Source organism: Squalius cephalus, assembly GCF_949319135.1.
Source record: "Squalius cephalus genome assembly, chromosome: 8".
Taxonomy (NCBI): domain Eukaryota; kingdom Metazoa; phylum Chordata; class Actinopteri; order Cypriniformes; family Leuciscidae; genus Squalius; species Squalius cephalus.
The window spans coordinates 18362954-18384458 of NC_137129.1; the positions used below are offsets into that span (position 1 = coordinate 18362954).

Here is a 21505-nt window from a genome sequence, read left to right on the forward strand (position 1 = left end):
AAAACCATCAGGAATAACGACAAGATAGACAGGGAGATACCCGCAGTGGGACAGCCGGCGGGTGGAGAGTGAGAGAGCACAATTAGTGAGGTCAGCGCAAAGTGATGCGTAAAGGGAAAAGGATTCCATGGTGTAGCACCATCAGCCACGTCACACAACCAAGCGGTACACTTTAGGATCTCACTATTACATCACTAGCAAATTACATTCTTCAAGGATAGCGACACATATCGCAACATTGCAGGGTTTGAACAGATGCAAGTTAAAAAATTCAATTTGTTTGCTTGTCATTGATCCAACTTTTTTTTGTTCATTTTACATTTCTAAAATTATAATAAAAACACAAGTAACCATATACAGCAACACTTCCATATAGAGGGAATAACTTTTTAGCTGTATTACAGTAGCAGGCTTTGAATAAATGGATTAATGAACCATAACTTCTAGTGTACATTTTCTTTAATAATCAGTTTTATAAGAATGAATAAAGTACAAAAACAGAACTAGAATCTTTTTGGTCAGGAATGTCATCATAAAGCTTTGAAAGTGTAAATGGATACAGTTCTTTAGAAAAATGTTTCATCAAAATCCTGACATGTATAAGGCGATCTTCATTTTCAACTGAACATTCATCTTTGATTTGATCAAACGTAGTGCAATTTGTAACAAAATTGGACCCAAGACAGATATAAAGAACAATAAAATATCCAGAAATGGATGTATAAAATAATGTGATGTCAGAATATGTGAATTGAAATATACATAAATTCACAAAGAATTCTAGATACATTTTAAAACAGAAAGAGTTATACATAAAAGTGCCCTATTAGATCGAAGCATCATTTATGACAGGTGTATTGTGGGTTAGGTTGAAGAGGTTTGATAAAGGTTTTTGATTATGTTCTGTAACAACAAAAATGTAAATGAAAAGTGTCCTATGAAGGTTTACAAGTGTGCATAATTCAAGGGCTCAAAACATCTTAAGAAACAAAAACGTCTGTAATTTACTAAGTGAACTCAGCATAAGGTAATATGTATAAGGCCACTTGTAGAATCGTATAGGCGTTTAGTTGAAGTCTCGGTCGGCCAGGATTACCGGAGCCACAAGAGTCCAGAGGTACAGTGCCAGTCCCAGCCAACTCGAGCAGATCTTCACCCACACAGATGGCATAGTGGTTTTCATGGCTGCATAGTCCGTTTCAGGCCTGAGAAGAAAAAAATGTTTTTAAGGAATAATTAGCGCTCAATCCCCAATTTTTTCACATTAACATATACACAGAAATCAACTCAAAAACAGCATAATGTAAAGTGGGACAATTTGTTTCCAAAAGTAAAAAACCCAATTTATTTTCTCCATACAAACGGATTACTGAGGATTGAAGACCTGTTTTGAAATGCCTATGGACAAAATGAAAGGGAAAATACCGGGCGATCACAGTTGTGCTGTTTTAGGATATTCTAGACCAGGCATATTCAAATGGCGGACCGCGAGACATAATGACAACTGTAGCATCATGTTACATTTTCTACAGTTTAAAGTGAGCAGCTCATCGAAACAACAGAGCGGTACACAGCACAAGTGCTCAGGGTCATTTATGGTAATGATCTTTCGCCACCATTTCCTCTAATATTTTTGTCTAGAGCCAAACACGCTTCATTCAAGCCCTTTCCGTTCCATGCGCGTTGTTTCTCTCTCCCACTAAAGCACCACATTAAGAGCTGCAGATGACGTGGTTATTTTAACAACACAGTGTTGTTGTAGCAGAAACACAGTGAGCAGTAAAATAGATTGATTTTACTAGATAGAACTTTTGCTAAAACACTGCAGAAAACAAAGCTGCAAATATAATATATGAAAGATAATATGGTGTTAGACTCCCTTCTGGACTGTATTAAGGATATCAAGCTGTGGCTGTCACAAAACTTTCTTAGCTTAAACGAAGCTAAAACGGAGTGCATAATTTTTAGTAACTCCCCTAATGGTCCATCGGTTAGTTTAGGAACCATGGCATCATTCCTGAAGCCAGCTGTTAAAAACTTGGGGGTTACTTTCGATTGTAACTTATATTTTGACAAACAAATCACAAATGTTGTAAGAATGAGCTTCTTCCAGCTTCGTCTTCTGGCTAAAGTTAAGCCTTTTCTTAACAGGCATGATCTAGAAAAGGCAATTCATGCTTTTATTAGTTCGAGGCTGGACTATTGTAATGCTCTCTATGTTGGTTTGAAGCAAACCTCCATAGCTCGTCTTCAACTTGTGCAAAATGCGGCTGCTAGGTTTTTAACAAACACATCTAGGCTAGAGCCCTGCACGGGCCTCAAATCTAGGCCCGAGCCCGGCCCTGGCCCGAGACGCTCAGGCCCTAGCCCGACCCGTGTCCGACAGCTCATCAGAATTATCAGCCCGAGTCCGACCCGAGCCCGTTTTTTTTTTTTTTTTTTTTTTTTTTTTCTTCACAGCGGCAGACTGCCATTAAAATATGTTCGTTTTGTTAGTTATGTTTCTTTTCTTTTCATTTCTTTATTAAGCTAATTTAGACAAATGTTGGGAGCATTTAAAAAAAAAAAATGACGACCAAGCAGCCGAGCCAACAGCGAGTAAAACATGTTTGATCAATTTAGCCTCTCAAATCAACGCTAATACTTTACTTAGCTAGTAGCTACAATAAAATCCATAGATGTAAAACACTTCAAACATATCACACAGACAGTTAGTTTAATGTTTATTTATTAAACCACAGTGAGTAATTTTTTTTTGAAATACTGAGGCAGGCTCAGGCTGCTCGCAACAGCGCTCGCAAACGAAATGAGCAATAGTCAATCAAAACAAATTAAATAAAATAAATAAAAAACAAACTTGCAGGTTATCTTACCTCAAAAATGCACCACAGAACATGGCCATTCTTTTTTACAGTAGTTTCCAACAGTTAAACGAAAATAAAGTCCAATCGAACGAAAAACGAAAAACATCAGAAGTTTCCAACAGTTAAACGAAAATAAAGTCCAATCAAACGAAAAGTTAGAATAGTCTCTTACAGAGCATCGTGGAGAAAAAGAATAGCATCCACAGTGGAAGATTTTAACCCAGTCCTCTCTTCTATCACTCGCGATTTTTCTCTTAATATTCTCCATTATTTGCACATGAGGTGAATCGTTGGTTGCGCTGACTGGAAACCACTTGTGTGTGCGCGACTGCGCGTGCCTGCGTGCGACTGTCATGTCAATCATATGTCAGTGTAAATAATTATAAGATTATTAAAGTTATGAGGTTATTAAATGTCTTTCTATGTTTGTTTTTCTATCATCGACGTCAATTTCTCATATTTTTTTTTATTAATGTCTAAAAATATAAAAAGAAGGATAACTCAAAAAAGGCCCGAGGCCCGGCCCGCATGTGAACTATGACGTGAAAATTGGCCCGAAGCCCGGCCCTAGGGGCGTAAAAAAGTCGGGGCCCGTCGGGCTCGGGCTGAAATGCAGGGCTCTAATCTAGGCGGGCACATATCACGCCCGTCCTTTTTACTCTTCATTGGCTTCCTGTGCGTTTTAGAATAGAGTTTAAGATTTTATTGTTTGTTTTTAAAGCCTTAAATGGCCTGGCACCTGAGTATTTAGCTGAGATTTTAACCGTGCGTGACCATGGCAGAGTGTTGCGGTCTTCTAATCAATTGGTTTTAGAAGTGCCAAGGTCACGATATAAACGGTGGGGTGATCAGGCATTCGGAGTTGCTGCACCAAGACTCTGGAACAAATTACCGCCGGATATTCGTATAATTACAGAGGAAACTACCTTTAGGTCTAAACTTAAAACATACCTGTTTAGAATGGCATTCAATACCCAGTAGTGGTGTGACATTTTGTTGTCGGAGCTGATTTATTTTTTTTATTTTTTTTATTTATTTTTTTTTCTAAGTTGTTTTGTGTTGTTTTTATCCCTTGATGTAAAGCACTTTGGATACCTGTAGGTTGTTGTATAGTGCTATATAAATAAATTTTGATTTTTTGATTGAAATATAGTTATTTTTATCTGTCATACATACATATGACAAACCAGGATTGTGACAATTTCTTTTTTTCATCTACATTTAGCATTATTATTCAGCATGTTAAGAACATTTCATAATAAACAATGTTATAATTGGGAAAAATATTAGATGGCAAGGAAAGACAACTTAAACTTTTAAATTTACTGGTCAACTTTGCTCTGCTCATGATAAGGGCATTTTGATTATGTACATTGTTTTTAGTAGATGCTTATTTTAAGCAAAATATAAAAAATGGCCCATACTTTAAAAATGAAAACCCTGAATCCACGTACAATATTTTTCTGTCACATGGCCTTCTGCCTTTCATATGCACCTAAAGCCCCTTTCACACAGAGATTCCGGAAAATACACGGATAAAGTGACCCGGGATTTGACCCGGGTTCTTTTGATTTTGGTTCATTCACACTGCCAGTGATTTTCCGGAATCACAGAGTGCGTTCACACACAACCCGTAAAAATCCCGTAAAGACACGTGACATCGATGTGACTTTAATGTCTCAGCAGCGTCTTAAGTTTGCTTATGAGCTGCGATTTCTCTTGAGAGAAACCACGTTTGTGCATTTTTTTCTCTGATTCGATCATAAACATGCGCATTACATACAGTTTCACAGCTGGCGAACGATCCCGCGCTTCAGCGTCATCACTACGACATGGCATTATTACGGCTTTTGTTCACACAGCGCGCGTCGATGCCGGCATCAATCCCGGGTCGTGTTTGAGTTCACACAGAAGGCACTCTGGCAATTTCCCGGGTTCAAAGTGCTGTGTGAAAGGGACTTAAATGTAAAGATAATAATAGCTTGATAAAACACCTGATCTAACCTTTTAATCTTCATAGCTAATTGGACTCAACTGATGAAAGAGATATATATATAAAAACACACACACATACACAGTGCTCAGCGTAAATGAGTACATCCCCTTTGAAAAGTAACATTTTAAACTATCTCAATGAACAAAAACAATTTCCAAAATGTTGACAAGACTAAGTTTAATATAACATCTGTTTAACTTATAACATGAAAGTAAGCTTAATAATATAACTTAGAATACACATTTTTCAGTTTAACTGAAATTAGGCTGTTAATTTTACTTTTCAATGGAGTGTACTCATTTATGCTGAGCACTGTATGTATATAGAAAAATTCTCAGATGCCACTGCTTTGGCTCTGAGGGCCCAATATCCTCATCTAATCATTGGAGACATTTTACTTAAATAGCAATGAAAATTACCTATTGATTGTCATTTAAGTGAAATTACTGAACTTAAATATACAAGCTTGATAAAAATGATCATTATAGAAGAAAATTTCAGATGGCACTTAGAGGCTTTTGCATCTGAACTCTTCATATATATATGTCCGGACCTCCGCTGGGAAGGAAATATAAAGACCGGACCTGGAACTTCAACTGAATACCCCTGCTCTAGACACTCACTGATACCAGTTGGTCAAGGTCATCATGATGTAGAGGGAGGCAAGGAAGAGGGAGAAATGGAAAAACGAGTAGCTGTATGTGACGCTGTCCTCTTCGTTATCCACAGCTCGTCTCACGCCATCCTCAGAGACATTCTCATCAGTGCTCGCCAGCCCCTGAACTTCCTCTGTCTGCATGAGCTTGTTCACCTGGCTGTTGTTTGAGGAACGAATGCTAGAAAAAGAGAAGAAACCATGTAAAATGTGGCTTAGCCTCTTAAGTGTCACCGGCCCACCGGTGGGCCCAAAATCATTACATATTTAAAACAGTAATATCCTATAATAAACATAAACTAATCTTGACAAACTATATATCATTTGAAAGCTTACAAACTCTAGTTTTCATATTTGGTGAATGATTTTCAAAATAAATTAGAGAGGAGCTGTAATTTATCAATTTGCAACAACAATATTTTCATATTCCTAAGGCGTGTTCAGACCTTTATTTTGAAATAGCAATGAACATGAAAAATCATGAAAGAATGGATGAAACCTCAGTTTGTTTTCATGCCAAGAGTTCAAAAGGTATCATCCATTAAATTATTTTAGAAAAAAAGATATTAAAATGTTTGTAATAACGCATATGGAAATGGAGGCGCCCTTATATGGGCAGTAATGGAGTCCGGTTGTCACCTAGTGAAAATGTTTGGTACTGCGCCCAAACAAAATCTCACTGAAAGCTCATTTTTTGAGATATCAACCTAAAATTTGAAACACAACTTATTCAGATTTTTGGCTTTGATTTTCTAGCAGTTTTAGAGTCGGCCAGGTTTTAAAAATATATATTTTATGTAAAATATGAATAATTAAATGTTTTACATTGTACATTTTCATAAACTCAAACTTCTATAACTTTTTTTTTGTTTCACTTTCTTAATTTATTTCACTTCAACAAAAATCTGCCAAATGTCTTCTTTAAAACAAGACCAATTTTACGTCTTTACTCCAAAGCATTCTTTAATTACAACCATTTAAAGTCGAAATGTGAATTTTCATGTATATTTAAAAAAAGGGGGGTGACACTTAAAGGGTTAATTAAACATTTTACAAAAAATTAAAAATTACAATTTAATATGTTTGGCCGATATACTGAACATTTAGGATATACTGAATATGATTTGATGATGATATATAGTGCCATTCAAAAGTTTGGGGTCAGAAAGATACTTTTTTTTTTTTTATTAATACATTTTTAAAACAGATTTAAATGATTTCTGAAGTATCATGTGACTGAATTGCTGCTGAAAATTCAGGCATAAACTTATGTTAAATTAACATAAATTTATTAAGTTTATTAAACTTAAATTAAATTAAAACAGAAATGTTTTACTTTAAATTAAATAATATTTCACAGTAATGTTGGTCAAATAAATGCAGCCTTGTTGAGCATAAGAGACTTCTTTCAAACACATTTAAAAATCTTAAAGGAGTAGTTCACTCCAGAATTAAAATTTCCTGATAATTTACTCACCCCCGTCTTCCAAGATGTTCATGTCTTTCTTTCTTCAGTCGAAAAGAAACGAAGGTTTTTGAGGAAAATATTCCAGGATTTTTCTCCATATAGTGGACTTCAACGGGAACCAATGGGTTAAAGGTCCAAATTGCAGTTTCAATGCAGCTTCAAAGGGCTCTACATGATCCCAGCTGAGGAATAAGGGTCTTATCTAGCAAAACAATCTGTCATTTTCTTCAAACAGTCATACTTTTTAACCACAAATGCTCGTCTTGCACTAGCTCTGCGATGAGCATCCACGACGTCACGCATTACATAATCATGTTGGAAAGGTCACGCGTGTAGCAGAAGTATTGACCCAGTGTTAACAAAGCGAACGTGCAAAGACTAGGTCAAATGCCCTTTACAAAAAAAGGTAAAACAACAATGTTAAATGATTTTGGAGAAAATTTTATGGAGTTTTTCACCAATGTCACACGTGACCTTTCCAACGTGATTATATAATGCGTGAAGTTGTGGATGGGCATCGCAGAGCTAGTGCAGACCAATCGTTTCGCTAGATAAGACCCTTATTCCTCGGCTTGGATCATGTAGAGCCCTTTGAAGCCCTTTAATAATCCTGGAATGTTTTCCTCAAAAACCTTAATTTCTTTTTCACTGAAGAAAGAAAGACATGAACATCCTGGATGACATGGGGGTCAGTAAATGATCAGGACATTTTAATTCTGGATTGAACTAATCCTTTTATGACCGCAAACTTTACGCAGAAATGTAAAATAAACAAATATCATGAATATAGCAATTATTTCAATGTGCTTTTCATTTGGACATTGTATTTCCTACAAATCCTGTCAGTAGACAAGTAATGAGCATGAGGGCATTAAGGTCAAATGTTTTTCATGCTTTGATTATAATTTATTTGTAATTGTTTTTAAGCCATTTCGAAGCAAATCATACAATACATTTATTTATTTGAATACAATCAAAAGGTTAAAAAATATCGAAATATTTTTATTAGATATACTGCTCAGCATTTTCATTTAACTAATGATATTAAATGGTCCTTGTAAGGATGATGGTTATAAGCTCACCTGGCATACAGTGTGCACAGGAGGAAGATGACCAAACCCACAATGCTCTGAGCATCCCACCACTGTGTATGGATACCGGGGGCACTGGTGGGAGTGGGTGCTGTAGGCCCGCCATTGACTAGACTCAACAGACTGGGGTTGCACTTACGATCTGTGCACAGAGAGAAAAAAAGATGTGTCATACATGTTAATTTATGAGGAAACAACAGCATACAGTAATACTCTAAAATAGATACTGATCCTGTTATTCATTTTACACATGCTAACTGGCTATAATGCAATTCTTCTGAGTTAATGATTGAGGGCCAATAATTGGGACAATTTTCATACTGTGCTCCACAGTAAAAATGCTCCTTTAAAGTTTAATTGCATTAAATCCTATTACATTTGGCCTGGAGGTTGCTGAGGTATGTCATTTTTTCCATTCAAGCAGCTCCATGTGTTTATGTCTTATTTCCCAGCATTCACTTATGTAAACAAACAACTGGCGTCTGGGATTTTCCGATGTCTTTCCAAGAATTCCTTTGTTCTGGTATAGCGTCTAGTGATTTCTATCTTTTGTAATGGAATCATGTAGTGTGAGAAAACGATTATTAAGAGACCATCAGACAATGATATAAACTACTGGTCAAAGTTTGAGGCCAGTAACTTTTTTTTTTTTTTATTGTTTGAAATGATTGCTTTCATTCAGCAAGGAAGCATTTATTAGATCAAAACTGTTATAATGTTACAATAGATTTTTTTTTTTTTTTTTAAATGCAGTTCTTTTGAACTTTAAGAAACAAGGAATCCTAAAAAATAATGTATTACAGTTTACAGCTTATTAGAATGATTTCTGGAGTAATGATGCAGAAAAATCAGCTTTGTCTCCACACAAATAAATACAATTTTAAAAATATATAAAAATAGAAAACAGTTTTTTGTAATCGTAATAGTATTTCACAATAATACTGTTTTTACTGTATTTTTGATCAAATAAATGCAGCCTTGCTGATTAAGAGACTTCTTTCAAAAAAATCTAACCAATCCCAAACTTTTGAATGGAAATGTACATAAAATTAGTTTCTGCAAACAATCACTGAAATCGGTGTTGTGAAAAATTTGGGTGTAATTTGTCACTTTATGTCTCTGATTAGTCTCTGATATGGCCTATTAGACTCTCTCTCTTTGCTTGTCATTCATTTTGCACATTTTGGAGGGTGAGGTTTTAAAGAGAGGGTGTGTGGTTGAACTCTAATAGAGTTTCTGAACTATATAGTCCAACAGAGTTTCTAAATGGTTTAGCTCCGCAGTACTTGAGCGAGCTCTTAACGCATTATAGTCCTTCACGTCTAATCGCAATCTCAAAATTTCAGCCAGTTGATAATACCTAGAATATCAAAATCGACTGCTGGCGGTAGATCCTTTTCCTATTTAGCACCAAAACTTTGGAACAGTCTTCCTAACATTGTCCGGGAAGCAGACACACTCAATCAGTTTAAATCTAGACTAAAAACACATCTCTTTGACCTAGCATACACATAACACATTATAGACTTCTATAATTCAATGTTAGGCTGCATAGATTAGATCAGCCGAAACTGGGAACACTTCCCATAAATCCTGATGTACTCGTTACATCATAAGAAGAATGGCGTCTACGCTAATATTAGTCTCTCTGTTTATCCCGAGGTTTACTGCAGTCCACCGGATCCAGGCCGTACCCAGATCTGATGAAGGACCTGCGTCTGGACACGACGATAACGCAGTCCTGAAGTGTCAACAAGTCTCTCCCCTGTGAAGGCCTCCTTCCCTTCCCTTTATCTCTGTACAGACAAAACCTGGTCGAGATAATTCCGGTTTCATGTGGCTACGCGGAAGTGATAAAAATTCTGTATTATAAATTTTAAGGCCAGACAAGTAGTTTCTTGAGGGTTGGTTTGTGAAGGACTACACATCTGCGTACATATATATTCAAACGCGCATACCTATAGACTGAACATGTAATACGCATGTGCACGCCATCAGCGTTCTCATAGGTTCGCGTTTTTAAAATTTGCGCAGAGAGAACTTAAGGCTTTTCTGTTAGAACGGTGTTGTGTTAAATTAATAACTGATGTTCGTTGTGACGGAAGTGAATCAATCAAAACTAACTTTAGCTGGACAATAACTTTATTCTAGAGCTGCTGTAAAGCCAAAACAATCTCTGTTACTTAATTTCCTATTATCTCTGTAAAGCTGCTTTGAAACAATCTATATTGTTAAAACCGCGGTGACTTGACTTGACTTGAAGTTAACAGGAGGTATAAATTAGCAAAACAGCAGAAATATATTACGAAAATATATACAAAATATATTAGACAAGCGAGTTGTCTGCTTCTCTCTTCCACATTGCTTCCTGTCCACTCTATCCGCTTAAAAGTCATGGACGGATTACTATTTCCGGGGCCAAGCCTTCAATCGTTTCAAGTGAGATTCAGCTGTTTATTAGAACTATTTATTCATATTACACATTTAAGGTAAGCTTTTATAAAGTCACAGTGTAGGCTACATTACAATCTCTGGACTTATGGCAACCCAGACACCAATATTTTAACAATACATAAAATATGAATCACTGCTTGGCCATCTGGAATTTCGGAATGGAGATAAAGTTTAGGAGCATGATTTTTTGTTAGTTTACTGCAGAGCGTGAGAGATTATTAGTACCATATGTTGTTTGGTTTTGGCATCTGATAGAGCGTTTGAACCCGGAAACGGTGGCACGTGACGTCAGACTTAAGTTCAAGTATTTTTATTGTAATTTCTCTCCCTTTGGGGGGGGGGGGGGGGGGGGGATGGCAGTGGTCAGCCAGCGCTGTTAAGTAACCTGATCGCCTGCGGAGAAAAGCTGTTCTTCTGTCTCGTGGTCTGTGCTCGGACACTTCTGAATCTTCTTCCAGATGGCAGTGGGCAGAACAATCCAGCAGAGGGATGGGTGCTGTCCTTTACAATTCTGGTTGCTCTCTTAATGCACCGGACTTTGTATATGTCCTCCATAGATGGAAGTCTGGACACAATGATGTTCTAGGAAAACTTTACCACTCTCTGTAGGGCCCGCTTGTCAGTGGAAGAACAGCTGCCAAACCAGACTGTGATGTTATTGGTCAAGATGCTCTCCACTACACATCTGTAAAAGTTTATGTTTGTAAAAAAAATTCTTACTCGTGCCAGCCTTCTCAGGAAGTGTAGACGTTATTGGGCCTTCTTTACCAGGAAAGTGGTGTTCTAATTCCAGGAGAAATCATTAGTTATGTGAACCCCCAGGAACTTTCCAACGCCGCTCCATTAATGTGCAGTGGAGGGTAAATAGCAGATTTCCTAAGTCTACAATCACTTCTTTCGTCTTGTTGAAGTTAAGGGACATATTGTTTTCTGTGCACCACAGCTCAAGGTCTCTTACCTCCTCTCTGTACTCTGTCTCGTTATGTGAGATTAGGCCCACCACTGTTGTATCGTCAGCGAACTTGATGTGATTGTTCTGATGCTGAGCAATACAGTCATGGGTGAGTAGTGTGAACAGTAATGGACTGGGAACACAGTCCTGAAGGGCTCCGGTGTTCAGAGTGAGAGAGTGTGATGTATTCTCGTGGATCCTTACTACCTGAGTTCTGTTAAAGTGAGGAAGTCCAGAACCCAGTTGCAGAGTGTGGCGTTAAGTCAGAGTGTGAAGAGTTTACTGATGAGTGTCTGTGGCAGAGTAGTATTAACTGCTGAACTGAAATCGATGAAAAGCATTCTGACATACGTGTTCTTGTGTTTCAGATGTGAAAGAGCCAGGTGGATGACATATGATATGGCATCTGCAGTAGAGCGATTGTGTCAGTAAGCAAACTGTAAGGGGTCCAGTGTGGGTGGGATGATGGTCTTGATGCAAGTTCAAGGCACTTCATGATGACTGATGCGAGTGCCACAGGCCGATAGTCATTGAAGCAGGTTATTGTTGATTTTTTTGGTACAGGAATGAAGATGGAAGTTTTGAGGCATGCTGGAAGCACAGACTGTGTTAGCGAGATGTTAAAGATGTCTGTAAGGACATCTGTCAGCCAGTGCGAGCATACTTTCAGCACCTGTCCAGGAATCCCATCTGGGCCAGTAGCCTTGCGTTGGTTCACTCTCTGTAGAGTCCTTTTTACCCCAGTTGTTGTAAGGGACAGCACCTGCATTTGGATTCCTCAAAATGAGCAAAATAATTGTTCAATGCATGAGGCAAAAAGGATCATTAACAGAAGCATTGTTGTAGTTTTTGCTCTTGTAGTCGGTAAGGTCCTTTAGCCCTTTCTACATTCGCCGGGGGTCATTAATCTCCAGGTGTTCCTCGATCCTGTGGGAGTATGTGGCCTGGGCTCTTTTTATTCCAGCAGTGAGTTTGTTCCTTGCTTTCTTCAATGCTGCTTTGTCACCTTCCCTGAAAGCAGCATCTCATAGTTTGAGGAGCGAGCAGACATCTGCATAAAGGTTTCTGGTTTGGGGGATCTGTTATTTTCCTGGAGGGAGCAACATCATCTACACATTTGTTGATGTAACGTGTAACAGATGAAGCATATTCTTCAATATCTTATCACACCATCAGATGTGGCAGCCTCTTTGAACACATACCAATTGGTGCAAAAAACAAAACAGTGCTCCAGAGCTGATATGGCTCCCTCTGGCCATCTTCTGATGACTCTGGTTTCTCCTGTTTCTAAAGTGGTTGATTAGAGGGCACTAGCATAACAGAAGAATGGTCAGAACTACCCAGGTGGGGGCGGGGGAAGGCTCTGTAAGCACCCTGTGCATTTGTGTACACATGGTCTAAAATGTTGTCTACTCTCGTGGAAGCAGTATAAACAGTAGATACTGATCAAATTTAGGTAGGACTTTCTTGAGGTTGGTTTGGTTAAAGTCACCTGCTATCATAAAAAGCCCTCGGGGTGTTTTGTGAGTAACCTGCTGACCGAGTCAGAGTTAAATATATTGTCAGTATCAAAATATATTGTCCAGACACTATCCAAATAAAGGTGAAAAACAAACAAAAAATGTGGATAGATGCTGAACATTATAGCTACTGTATTTAAACATAATTTACTTTTAACTTATGTAACCACCATAGATCATTGTTCTAGAACGTTTAAACAAAACCTGATTTTTTGGATATGATTTACTCTGATTTCACTTTTTTTAATGTAAATCACCTCAATGTCAAATTCTTAATTTATCAACGTTTTATTGTACATGTAAACACCAGACAGTGTTTTTCTGAAACTTTCTTTTAAAGAGAAGGGTCAACATACAGTAGGAACTAAATTAGTAATTCAATCCAAACATCTATTAAAATCAACAAAAGTGAAACAGCATTAAAGAGGTTAATGTTGGTATGGACATACCAACCTGGTTGTGAGACTTACTGGGGTTGTTGCTCATAGCAGACCATGTGAGATACATGGTGTAGAGAGAGATGACAGACGGCTGGAGCAGACCAGAACTCGGCTGAGATTCCTGTAACACATATACAATGCAAATGTTCACATTTTGATTCTACACACTCCCACAAAACCCAAAACACCCCAAAGCAGAACAGCTTTAGCCTTTTGAGCGTAGTCTTGGCACTGCATAAGAGTGACAAAGAGAAAAACAAGAAAACAAATGAGCACAAATGGATCAAATGAGTGTGGGAATGACCTGCACTTTTGGAAGGATGGCCACCGCAGACACAATGATACAAAAGATGAGGTTGAGGCTGATGAAGACTTTGTGCTCTGTGCAGTCATCTGGCTGTGTGTAGAATACATAGAACAAAACCACAGCAGCGAAGGCACAGATATAGTGCACCAATGTGAAAGAGAGCAGGGCTGTGGAGAAAACACACATCTGTCAATATTCACATTTCCTGGGGTTCTCCGAAGCGAAAGTCGTCATAGTTGGCTAAACTTCAACAGTGGTGAACGGAAACTACAACAAATCTAATTTTTGCATTCTCATTTACTCAAATAGCCAAAGGCAAACTATGATGCCATTTCCATGACTTTACAAAAGAGCAAAAAAAAAAAAAAAAGTAGTGAGACTTATTACATTGGTTATAATAAAGAAAGATGCCAAATTAGCCATCACTCCCTTAGCCGTTGTATTGTAAACACTCATGTTGCAGCGTTAACTAGTTCTCTGCAATTTAATGTCAAAGTAATACAAACTATAGTGCTATAAAAAACATCAAATGAAAAAAAAAAAAATTGTTACAATGTTAGTAATTGTGGAATTGCATCATCATAGTCTGTGAAAAAAAGTCTATTGCTTCTCAATGCTGCAGCTGGTTAGGACAGAATAGATTTTAATGCTTGTGACTCTATCGTTTCACATGCTTTCAGCTTTTACCGTCATCAGTTTTAAAGCTTAGTCATGGGGAAACAATGTTGCTGAACATACCTGCATACCAGCATTTACGGTTCCCGTCCTCTGCGTTCTCCACCCACTTTTGATTCCAGGTGTGAGCAAAATCCACCAGCAGAATGAGCTGAATCAGAATGAAGATGAAGGACCCAACCACACCAAAGTAGTACCACACTGCAATGGACAACATTTAGGTTTCACATCCATTCCTTTTGACCCAATGAACTGGCATGACTGTCCAGCTGAAGTGACTTATTTTATAGAGACTGCACTCACAAAGAGCAATTCTTTTTTAAAATAAATGATTTACAGCAAAGCATAACTAGAAGACTTTTTAAAGGGGTCATTAATTGAGAAATCAAATTTTCCTTGGTCTTTTGACCTATAAGAGGTCATTGTACTAAAAATATATCCTGTAAGTTTCAGAAATCAAAACGTACTTGTTAGTCCAATAACAGCTTTTATTGAAACCAAGCCAAATTGACTTGTTTTGGATTTTGTCTCATTATAACGTAAAAGTGCAACGAAAGACTGCCCCTACAGAAGACCAACACCTACTTCTACATTATTGCTTCTTTAGCCCCGCCCACTGATTCACGCATGGGAACTATGAGTACTGAAAAAAACCTACGTAGCAGTGAATGACAGTAAAGAGTGATTTATCTTTAATAGAATAGCAGCACAAAGATCACACTGGCCATTTACCATAACTTGTAATGAGTGGAAAAATATTTGTGAAAATTACCATAACAAAAAATATATTAAAAACAGCAACAACCTTTTTTTTTTTCATGTAATTACTGAACTATAGTATTTATTTTCTTATTTATCAGCTTACTTACCCGTGTTGAATGCTCCATCTGGAATGAAGAAAGCTCCCACAGTAAGAGCGACCAGAATCAAGAACTTGAAGAACCAGAAACTGAAAAAGAAAAAGTGTCACATTGGTATGAGTCATTATGTAAGGCTTCCTAGACAGAAACTATTGTGCAAAAAGGAATTTCACATATATCAAAAAAAAATAATAGCCCAGCTTTCAACAGTAGAGGGCAACACTTGTTAGTGAAAATATTTGAGTTAGTAAAGATTTTATGAGAATGCCAGCTGGAACAGCAAACAGTAAAAATATACCCGTTTTGAATTGAAGCTCGTGGATCCTTGCTGCTTCTCACACGGATCATGATGATGGAGAAGAGGAAGAAGAAACAGGCCATGGCAAAGCACATCCTGTAGACCGACTTATAGCCAACAATGATCTCACAGTTCACCTTCCCTTCAATCCCTGGTATAGAAGAGCCTCCTTCACAAAAACCAGGAATCTGTTGATAAATTCACCAAAAAATAAAAACATCTGCTGTTTTACACAGTGATCAAAGAATGCATTTTGATCACATCAAGAATGTGTTTTAACATCTTACTAACATAATGTGGGTGTTTATACATTCTCAAAAAAAAAAAAAAACATTTCAAAAGTTAATGAACAGAACAAAACATTTTACATTTAAGATAATGATTATGTATAACCCACAAAATTGTATAAAGTAATACTGCAAACAGAATGTCTCAGCTGCCTCTCGTAAGCTTGCTGTGTTTTCATAAAGTTACTAAAGCATATCACAAATGAGAGAAGGCAAACAAACCAGCCAAAGAACGGTTTATGTAAAAATAAAAAAAATATGAAAATATGATTAACTTTCTTTTAATAAACATGAACATATAAACATACAGATTTGTGTTTATTCCTGTGCTCAAATGAAGAAATCTTCAAATGTTGCCCTTTACTAAAAACTATTTCTGGCACTGGTCTATATGTTTTCATTGTTTTTGTTTTTTAGGACTGGAATGCAGAGAGAGGAAGCGGGATCATCGGGACAGATTCAACCTTGGATCATCATGAGCACACCAGCTATGCTGTGAGCCCATGCACTACCTGTAGAACGACACCAGCAGTATGCGTACCTTCTTTAGCTGTGTCTCCATGCCTGGCAGGATCATGATGATGGACACTATAGTGCCCAGCAGCAGAAAAAAAGAGAAGGCCAGGCGGGTCACAGTGGAGTTGTATGTAGAAGGGCAACATCCTGATAAAAGACATGGCGCAGAGCCGCAGAGACAGGACGCCTACAGGACAAGAACACTCACTCAAGTTCAACACAGCAAATACACTCATTTCCCTGTCATACAGGGGGAACAACCTATGTCAACTAACTTATATGAGTAGCTTGGGTCTGTATGTTAAACAATTATATTAAACTGTACTGATAAAATGGAAATGTGGTCGAAAAACTCGTGAGGAAAAGTTAAACATGGTGTATAAAGTTTTGAGACAACATAAAGAAATGGCTATACAATCATTTATTAATGTTTTCTCAACATGTTTTCTTATAGTTTATACGTAAACAAACAAGGAAACAGCCAGTTAACGTACAAATGTTTTTTTTTTTTTTGGAAAATGCGTTGCTGTCTTTACGGTAACGTTACCCGTTGAAGTTTGACAACATAAAGTGAGGGAAAAAAGAAGGCTAAGCCATTTTAAAACAATATTTTGGACTTACGCAGCTCGCCAGCGAACACAAGGCCATACACGCACCCATGATGACAGAGAAAACACCAAGACTAAAGCAAAAACACGGAAGTCAATCTTTCCTCCTCATTTCTGGTTACTAATAAATAACTCAAAAAGTGCGCAATGATTGGCTGGGAGACTCATCGCAAAACTTTTGGACCAATCAGACGACGGTACAGTAAAATCGCTGAAGTAACAAACCAATCAGATGTAACTAAGCGTAGTAACTTGTGTGCATAGCGGTGGTTGTGTTTGTATTTTGCATGCGTCTTTGCATGCGTCTGATATCCACATCTCAATTTATAGAATTACATTACATATTTATGTTTTTGATTAAAGCAACCTATGAGATCAGTAAAAGTCTCTGTCTTACGATGCACTCTAGATGGCGCAAAATCCCATAATATGGATTGTGATGCAAAGGTTTTGTGATTTTGAAACTTAAAAAACCTTCCCAATTTGCATAGGGGAAATTGTGGAAGATATCCCCCTTAAAACAGTGCATTTAGGCTACTGTTAAATTGTAACATATACGTGTACGGTTTAGCACAGGATTTAACATGTATTGGTTATTGCACAATATTTAAAAGATGATAGGCTATACTTAAACCACTTAATAACTTAAACTTTTCTGAATATATAAAATATCACTGTGCAATAGCCTACTGCCAGTGCCAAACAAGCAGATATTCTTCAATCATAGTTCCCGGACATGCGCATGGAACTGAGAATTTTAGTTCACGCTTGTTTCTCAGAAGGTTTCATGGATTACTTAAAAAGGTAAATATAAATTCAGCCCGAACCGAACGTATGGCTAAACTACAATTGTTTATCGTTTCGTAAAAGTTTATAATGTTTTTAGTTTGTAGGTTTTGTGCAGTCGACTGAATGATTGCAATTTGCAGGCATTAGACCTCCAGCACACCTTGTCAGATCTGTCAGTTAACCCCGAAACACAGTCTCCAAGACCAACATCATAACTTCAGATTAGACAGCATGTCTCTTGAACTCACTCAAAACTACCCATATCTCGGTATTAACACCAGCAACACAGGGAACTTAAAGGCTTATGAATGACCCAAAACAAGCATTAAGAGCATATTACGCTATTAAAAATATAAAAATATAAAAATGACATCTAAATTAAAATCTGGCTAAACATAATTTAATTGGTTATACAACCTACTGTATCTCTACAGATGTGAGGTCTGGAGCCCGCTCACAAACAAAGGTTCACTAAATGGAAAAAATGCCCAATAGAGAATTCTGAAAAAATATAAGTAGGCCTCATAGACTGTAAAAAAATAGGTAGGCCTACATCAAAAAACTCAAAATAATGTCTGCAGAGCAGAAATAGGACTCCACCCACTAATGATTAAAATAAAAAAGAGCCATTAAATTCCATGACTATGACCTCGCATCACCTATAAGATACCGAGAGCTGACCCCAGAGAAAAGCCCCCTCAGTCAGCATACAATCCACCAACCACAAGGCGGAGATTCATCCTCGTCCTGACGAGACACCTGTGGGTCTCAGTGTGAGGGAGGCGGGCAGGAGAAAAAGAAGAGAGTGGGAGAGAAAACAAAGAATAAGAGGCAGAAAAATAGGAGGTTTCGGAGGTTTTCCTCTTTTTTTTCCCAAGTGGTGCTCACCCCAAATTTACCAAAGCTCATGAGCAGGTAAATCAGGATGAGGTGGACCAGGACACTGAAGGATGCTGCACCATTCAGGAGACATCTGTACGTTTCTTAATTATTTACACACAATAAAAAAAGCCCACAACACCATCACATTATAAAAAAGTGACTTTCTTCCATAACGTGATAAATGCTGTATGTAGATTATGAACTATAGTTTGATGAAATTTTAAGTTTTTCAAATTTCAACTAGTCAAAAGTACCCGTAAATGAAGAATTAATATGAATCTGCAATATTTAATATAGTTGCATTGGTTGATATTCCTCTCTTTTGATCTAGAATTATGTTTTAATAGACCACATTTGCTGGAAATGTGGCATCGGATAAAAGAATGGGGAATGGTGAAGGAGGATTCGGTGCCGTCTTTGAAGGGACCCACCATAAGGATGGTCTTCAGGTGGCTGCAATTTGCAGTGAAGACGGAGAACATGCTATACATCAATCTTGTAAGTAGACCGTTCTCTCTGTGTCATCTCATCTAAGTCACTGTTTGCAATTTATAACATCTAAGATTAATGTAAATCACGGAGTACAAATATTTCAATAGAGAAAGAGACTGGCCTAAATCCTTATTTGAGAAACAACTTCATCTAACCATCATAAAAAAATAACCTTTTCTTTCTTTCTTCTAGCCTGACCATAGACCAGATCCACTTGAGGTGGCCCTGATACTCATGGCCAATCAAGACCTCAGCTTTCGCCACATCATAGAGTTGCTGAACTGGCAGGACAATCCAGACCAGTACATAATGGTCTTAGAGCACCCCACGCCCTGCGTGGACATTCACCACTTCTGGCAGTATCATAGCAACATCTTCAGTGAGAAGTTGGCGCGTCATTTAATGTGGCAAGCGATTGACGCCGTTGTTGTGTGCTGTTCCCGGGGGGTGATCCATCGGGACATCAAGATGCTGAACCTCCTAGTTAACACGGAGACCCTTGAGGTCAAATGGATTGATTTCGGGTGTGGTACTACTCTGGTATGTATTATCTCTCAAACGTGTTTCACCATTAGACATGTCACACTAAAGCTCTTTCAGATGAGTATTTGTCATACCAAATAGTTCTGAACAGAACAACCGGTAAAACGCAACGATAACAGACAACTGAACAGAACAAAACACAGGGTTCAAATCTATTTCACAGGGAAACCAAGGATCTAATGAGATAATTAATGAGACACACCTGAACTGAAACTCAAATTAATCTGTAACTTGACAGGCAGGGAAACAGAAGGAAGAACCAATTAACATTGAACTCTAAACATGAACAAAGAAACTCAAAACATGACAAATTTATTGTCCTATGCAATTTGGGTTCCGAAAATTGCATTCGACGGAAACTGCTGTATGTTATTTTATTCAGCAAGTAAAGTCAAAACCAGACAAGACACAGAGGTGCTGTACTCCTTGATCTACAAAATGCATTTGATATGCTAAATCATAAAATACTCATATCTAAATTATCATATTTTAGTTTTTCAGTCAATACAATGAAAGGGATTTAGTCTTATTTTATATCTAGGAAACAGTGCACTCGGATTGAAATGCATATATCTTCCCTAAGAGATTGTTCCACAGGAGTTCCTCAGGGCTCTATCCTGGGGCCCCTACTTTTTAGTTTGTACCTGAATGACCTCCCTGAAGTATGTCCTGATGTACAAATTCAAATGTACGCAGATGATTCTGTGATTTATGTACATGACAAAACGAAAGAACAGGTGGCACATAAATGATCTTTTGCAATGTCCAAAATTTCTGACTGGCTTACTCAGTGCTGTTTAACATTAAATTTTCAGAAAACTGCGTGCATTTTAAAATGAAAAATAAGGAAGACGTCCAACCAGATATCATAGATAATGGTGAAAAATTACAAATTGTGCGGGATTTTAAATATCTTTAAAATTATTTTAGACTCTCACCCATATGAAAAGCATGTTAAAAAGTCAGCTTTCAGCAGAAGATGCGAGAGTGTTTTTGTATTCTATCATTTTTCATAGACCAAATAGATATCTCCATTGACATGAATTAAACAACAAATTGTTTTTACTTTTGACAATTTTGTTATGTTTCACAATTGTTATTTAATAGGGGTGATTTGCAATACAAAAATGCATCAATATGTATTATGGATAGTGTTGTAAACTCAGAATCGAAGACCAGGAGACTTGGTTGTTTCTTCAGCAGGATTCTTTATTGAGAACACGAGCTGTCGGTATAGCTGCAGTCACCAAAGTCTGAATCTGTGAGATGTTCTCTTACAGTTTATATACATTTAGGGGCAGGAACCAAAACTTTGTGATGAAACAGGTTTCGGAACCTGTTTGGGACTGAGAGTGCTGCCCACCCTAATTCACTCAGCATATCCATTCAAATGCTGAGACCTGAGAACAGGACTGACAGGACTCTCTTGCTAAAACACAAACTCCAAGAGTTTCAGTAAATCAGGACTGACCAGAGTCTTTTGCTAAAAAACTCTGATAATAATCATTTATACCTAACCTTAACATGCTAAATTCAATGTAAACCTAAATTAAACATTTTAATAAATTTGGAATCCCGCAATAGTGACAATATGTGTTTGTGGATAGTTCACCCAAAATGAAAATTACTTTGTGTGAAAAAATTCAAGTTTACAGAGTTTTAGTGTCAGTAAACTACTATATAATGTTGAATATAATATATAATAATGCAATGGGGAAATATTTGTGGGTTCTGATAATGCCAAATGTCTTATGTTACCAGTAAAAAGTGGCCTACATTATTTTAAATGTATCTAGTCAGCGACAGAG

At 37.4% G+C, this 21505-nt stretch overlaps 1 protein-coding gene across 1 annotated transcript; it reads right to left on the reverse strand.

The window, feature by feature from the left end:
- Positions 1–689: 689 nt before the first annotated feature.
- serinc2 (serine incorporator 2) lies at positions 690–17126 on the reverse strand. Its single transcript, XM_079879310.1, has 10 exons — positions 17005–17126; positions 16409–16570; positions 15581–15768; positions 15292–15371; positions 14486–14623; positions 13745–13914; positions 13471–13561; positions 8066–8216; positions 5484–5696; positions 690–1205 (listed from the first exon to the last, which is right to left on the reverse strand). The coding sequence occupies exons 1-10, from the start codon at positions 17041–17043 to the stop codon at positions 1067–1069; spliced, it is 1371 nt and encodes a 456-aa protein (XP_079735436.1). The 5' UTR covers positions 17044–17126; the 3' UTR covers positions 690–1066.
- Positions 17127–21505: the final 4379 nt, after the last annotated feature.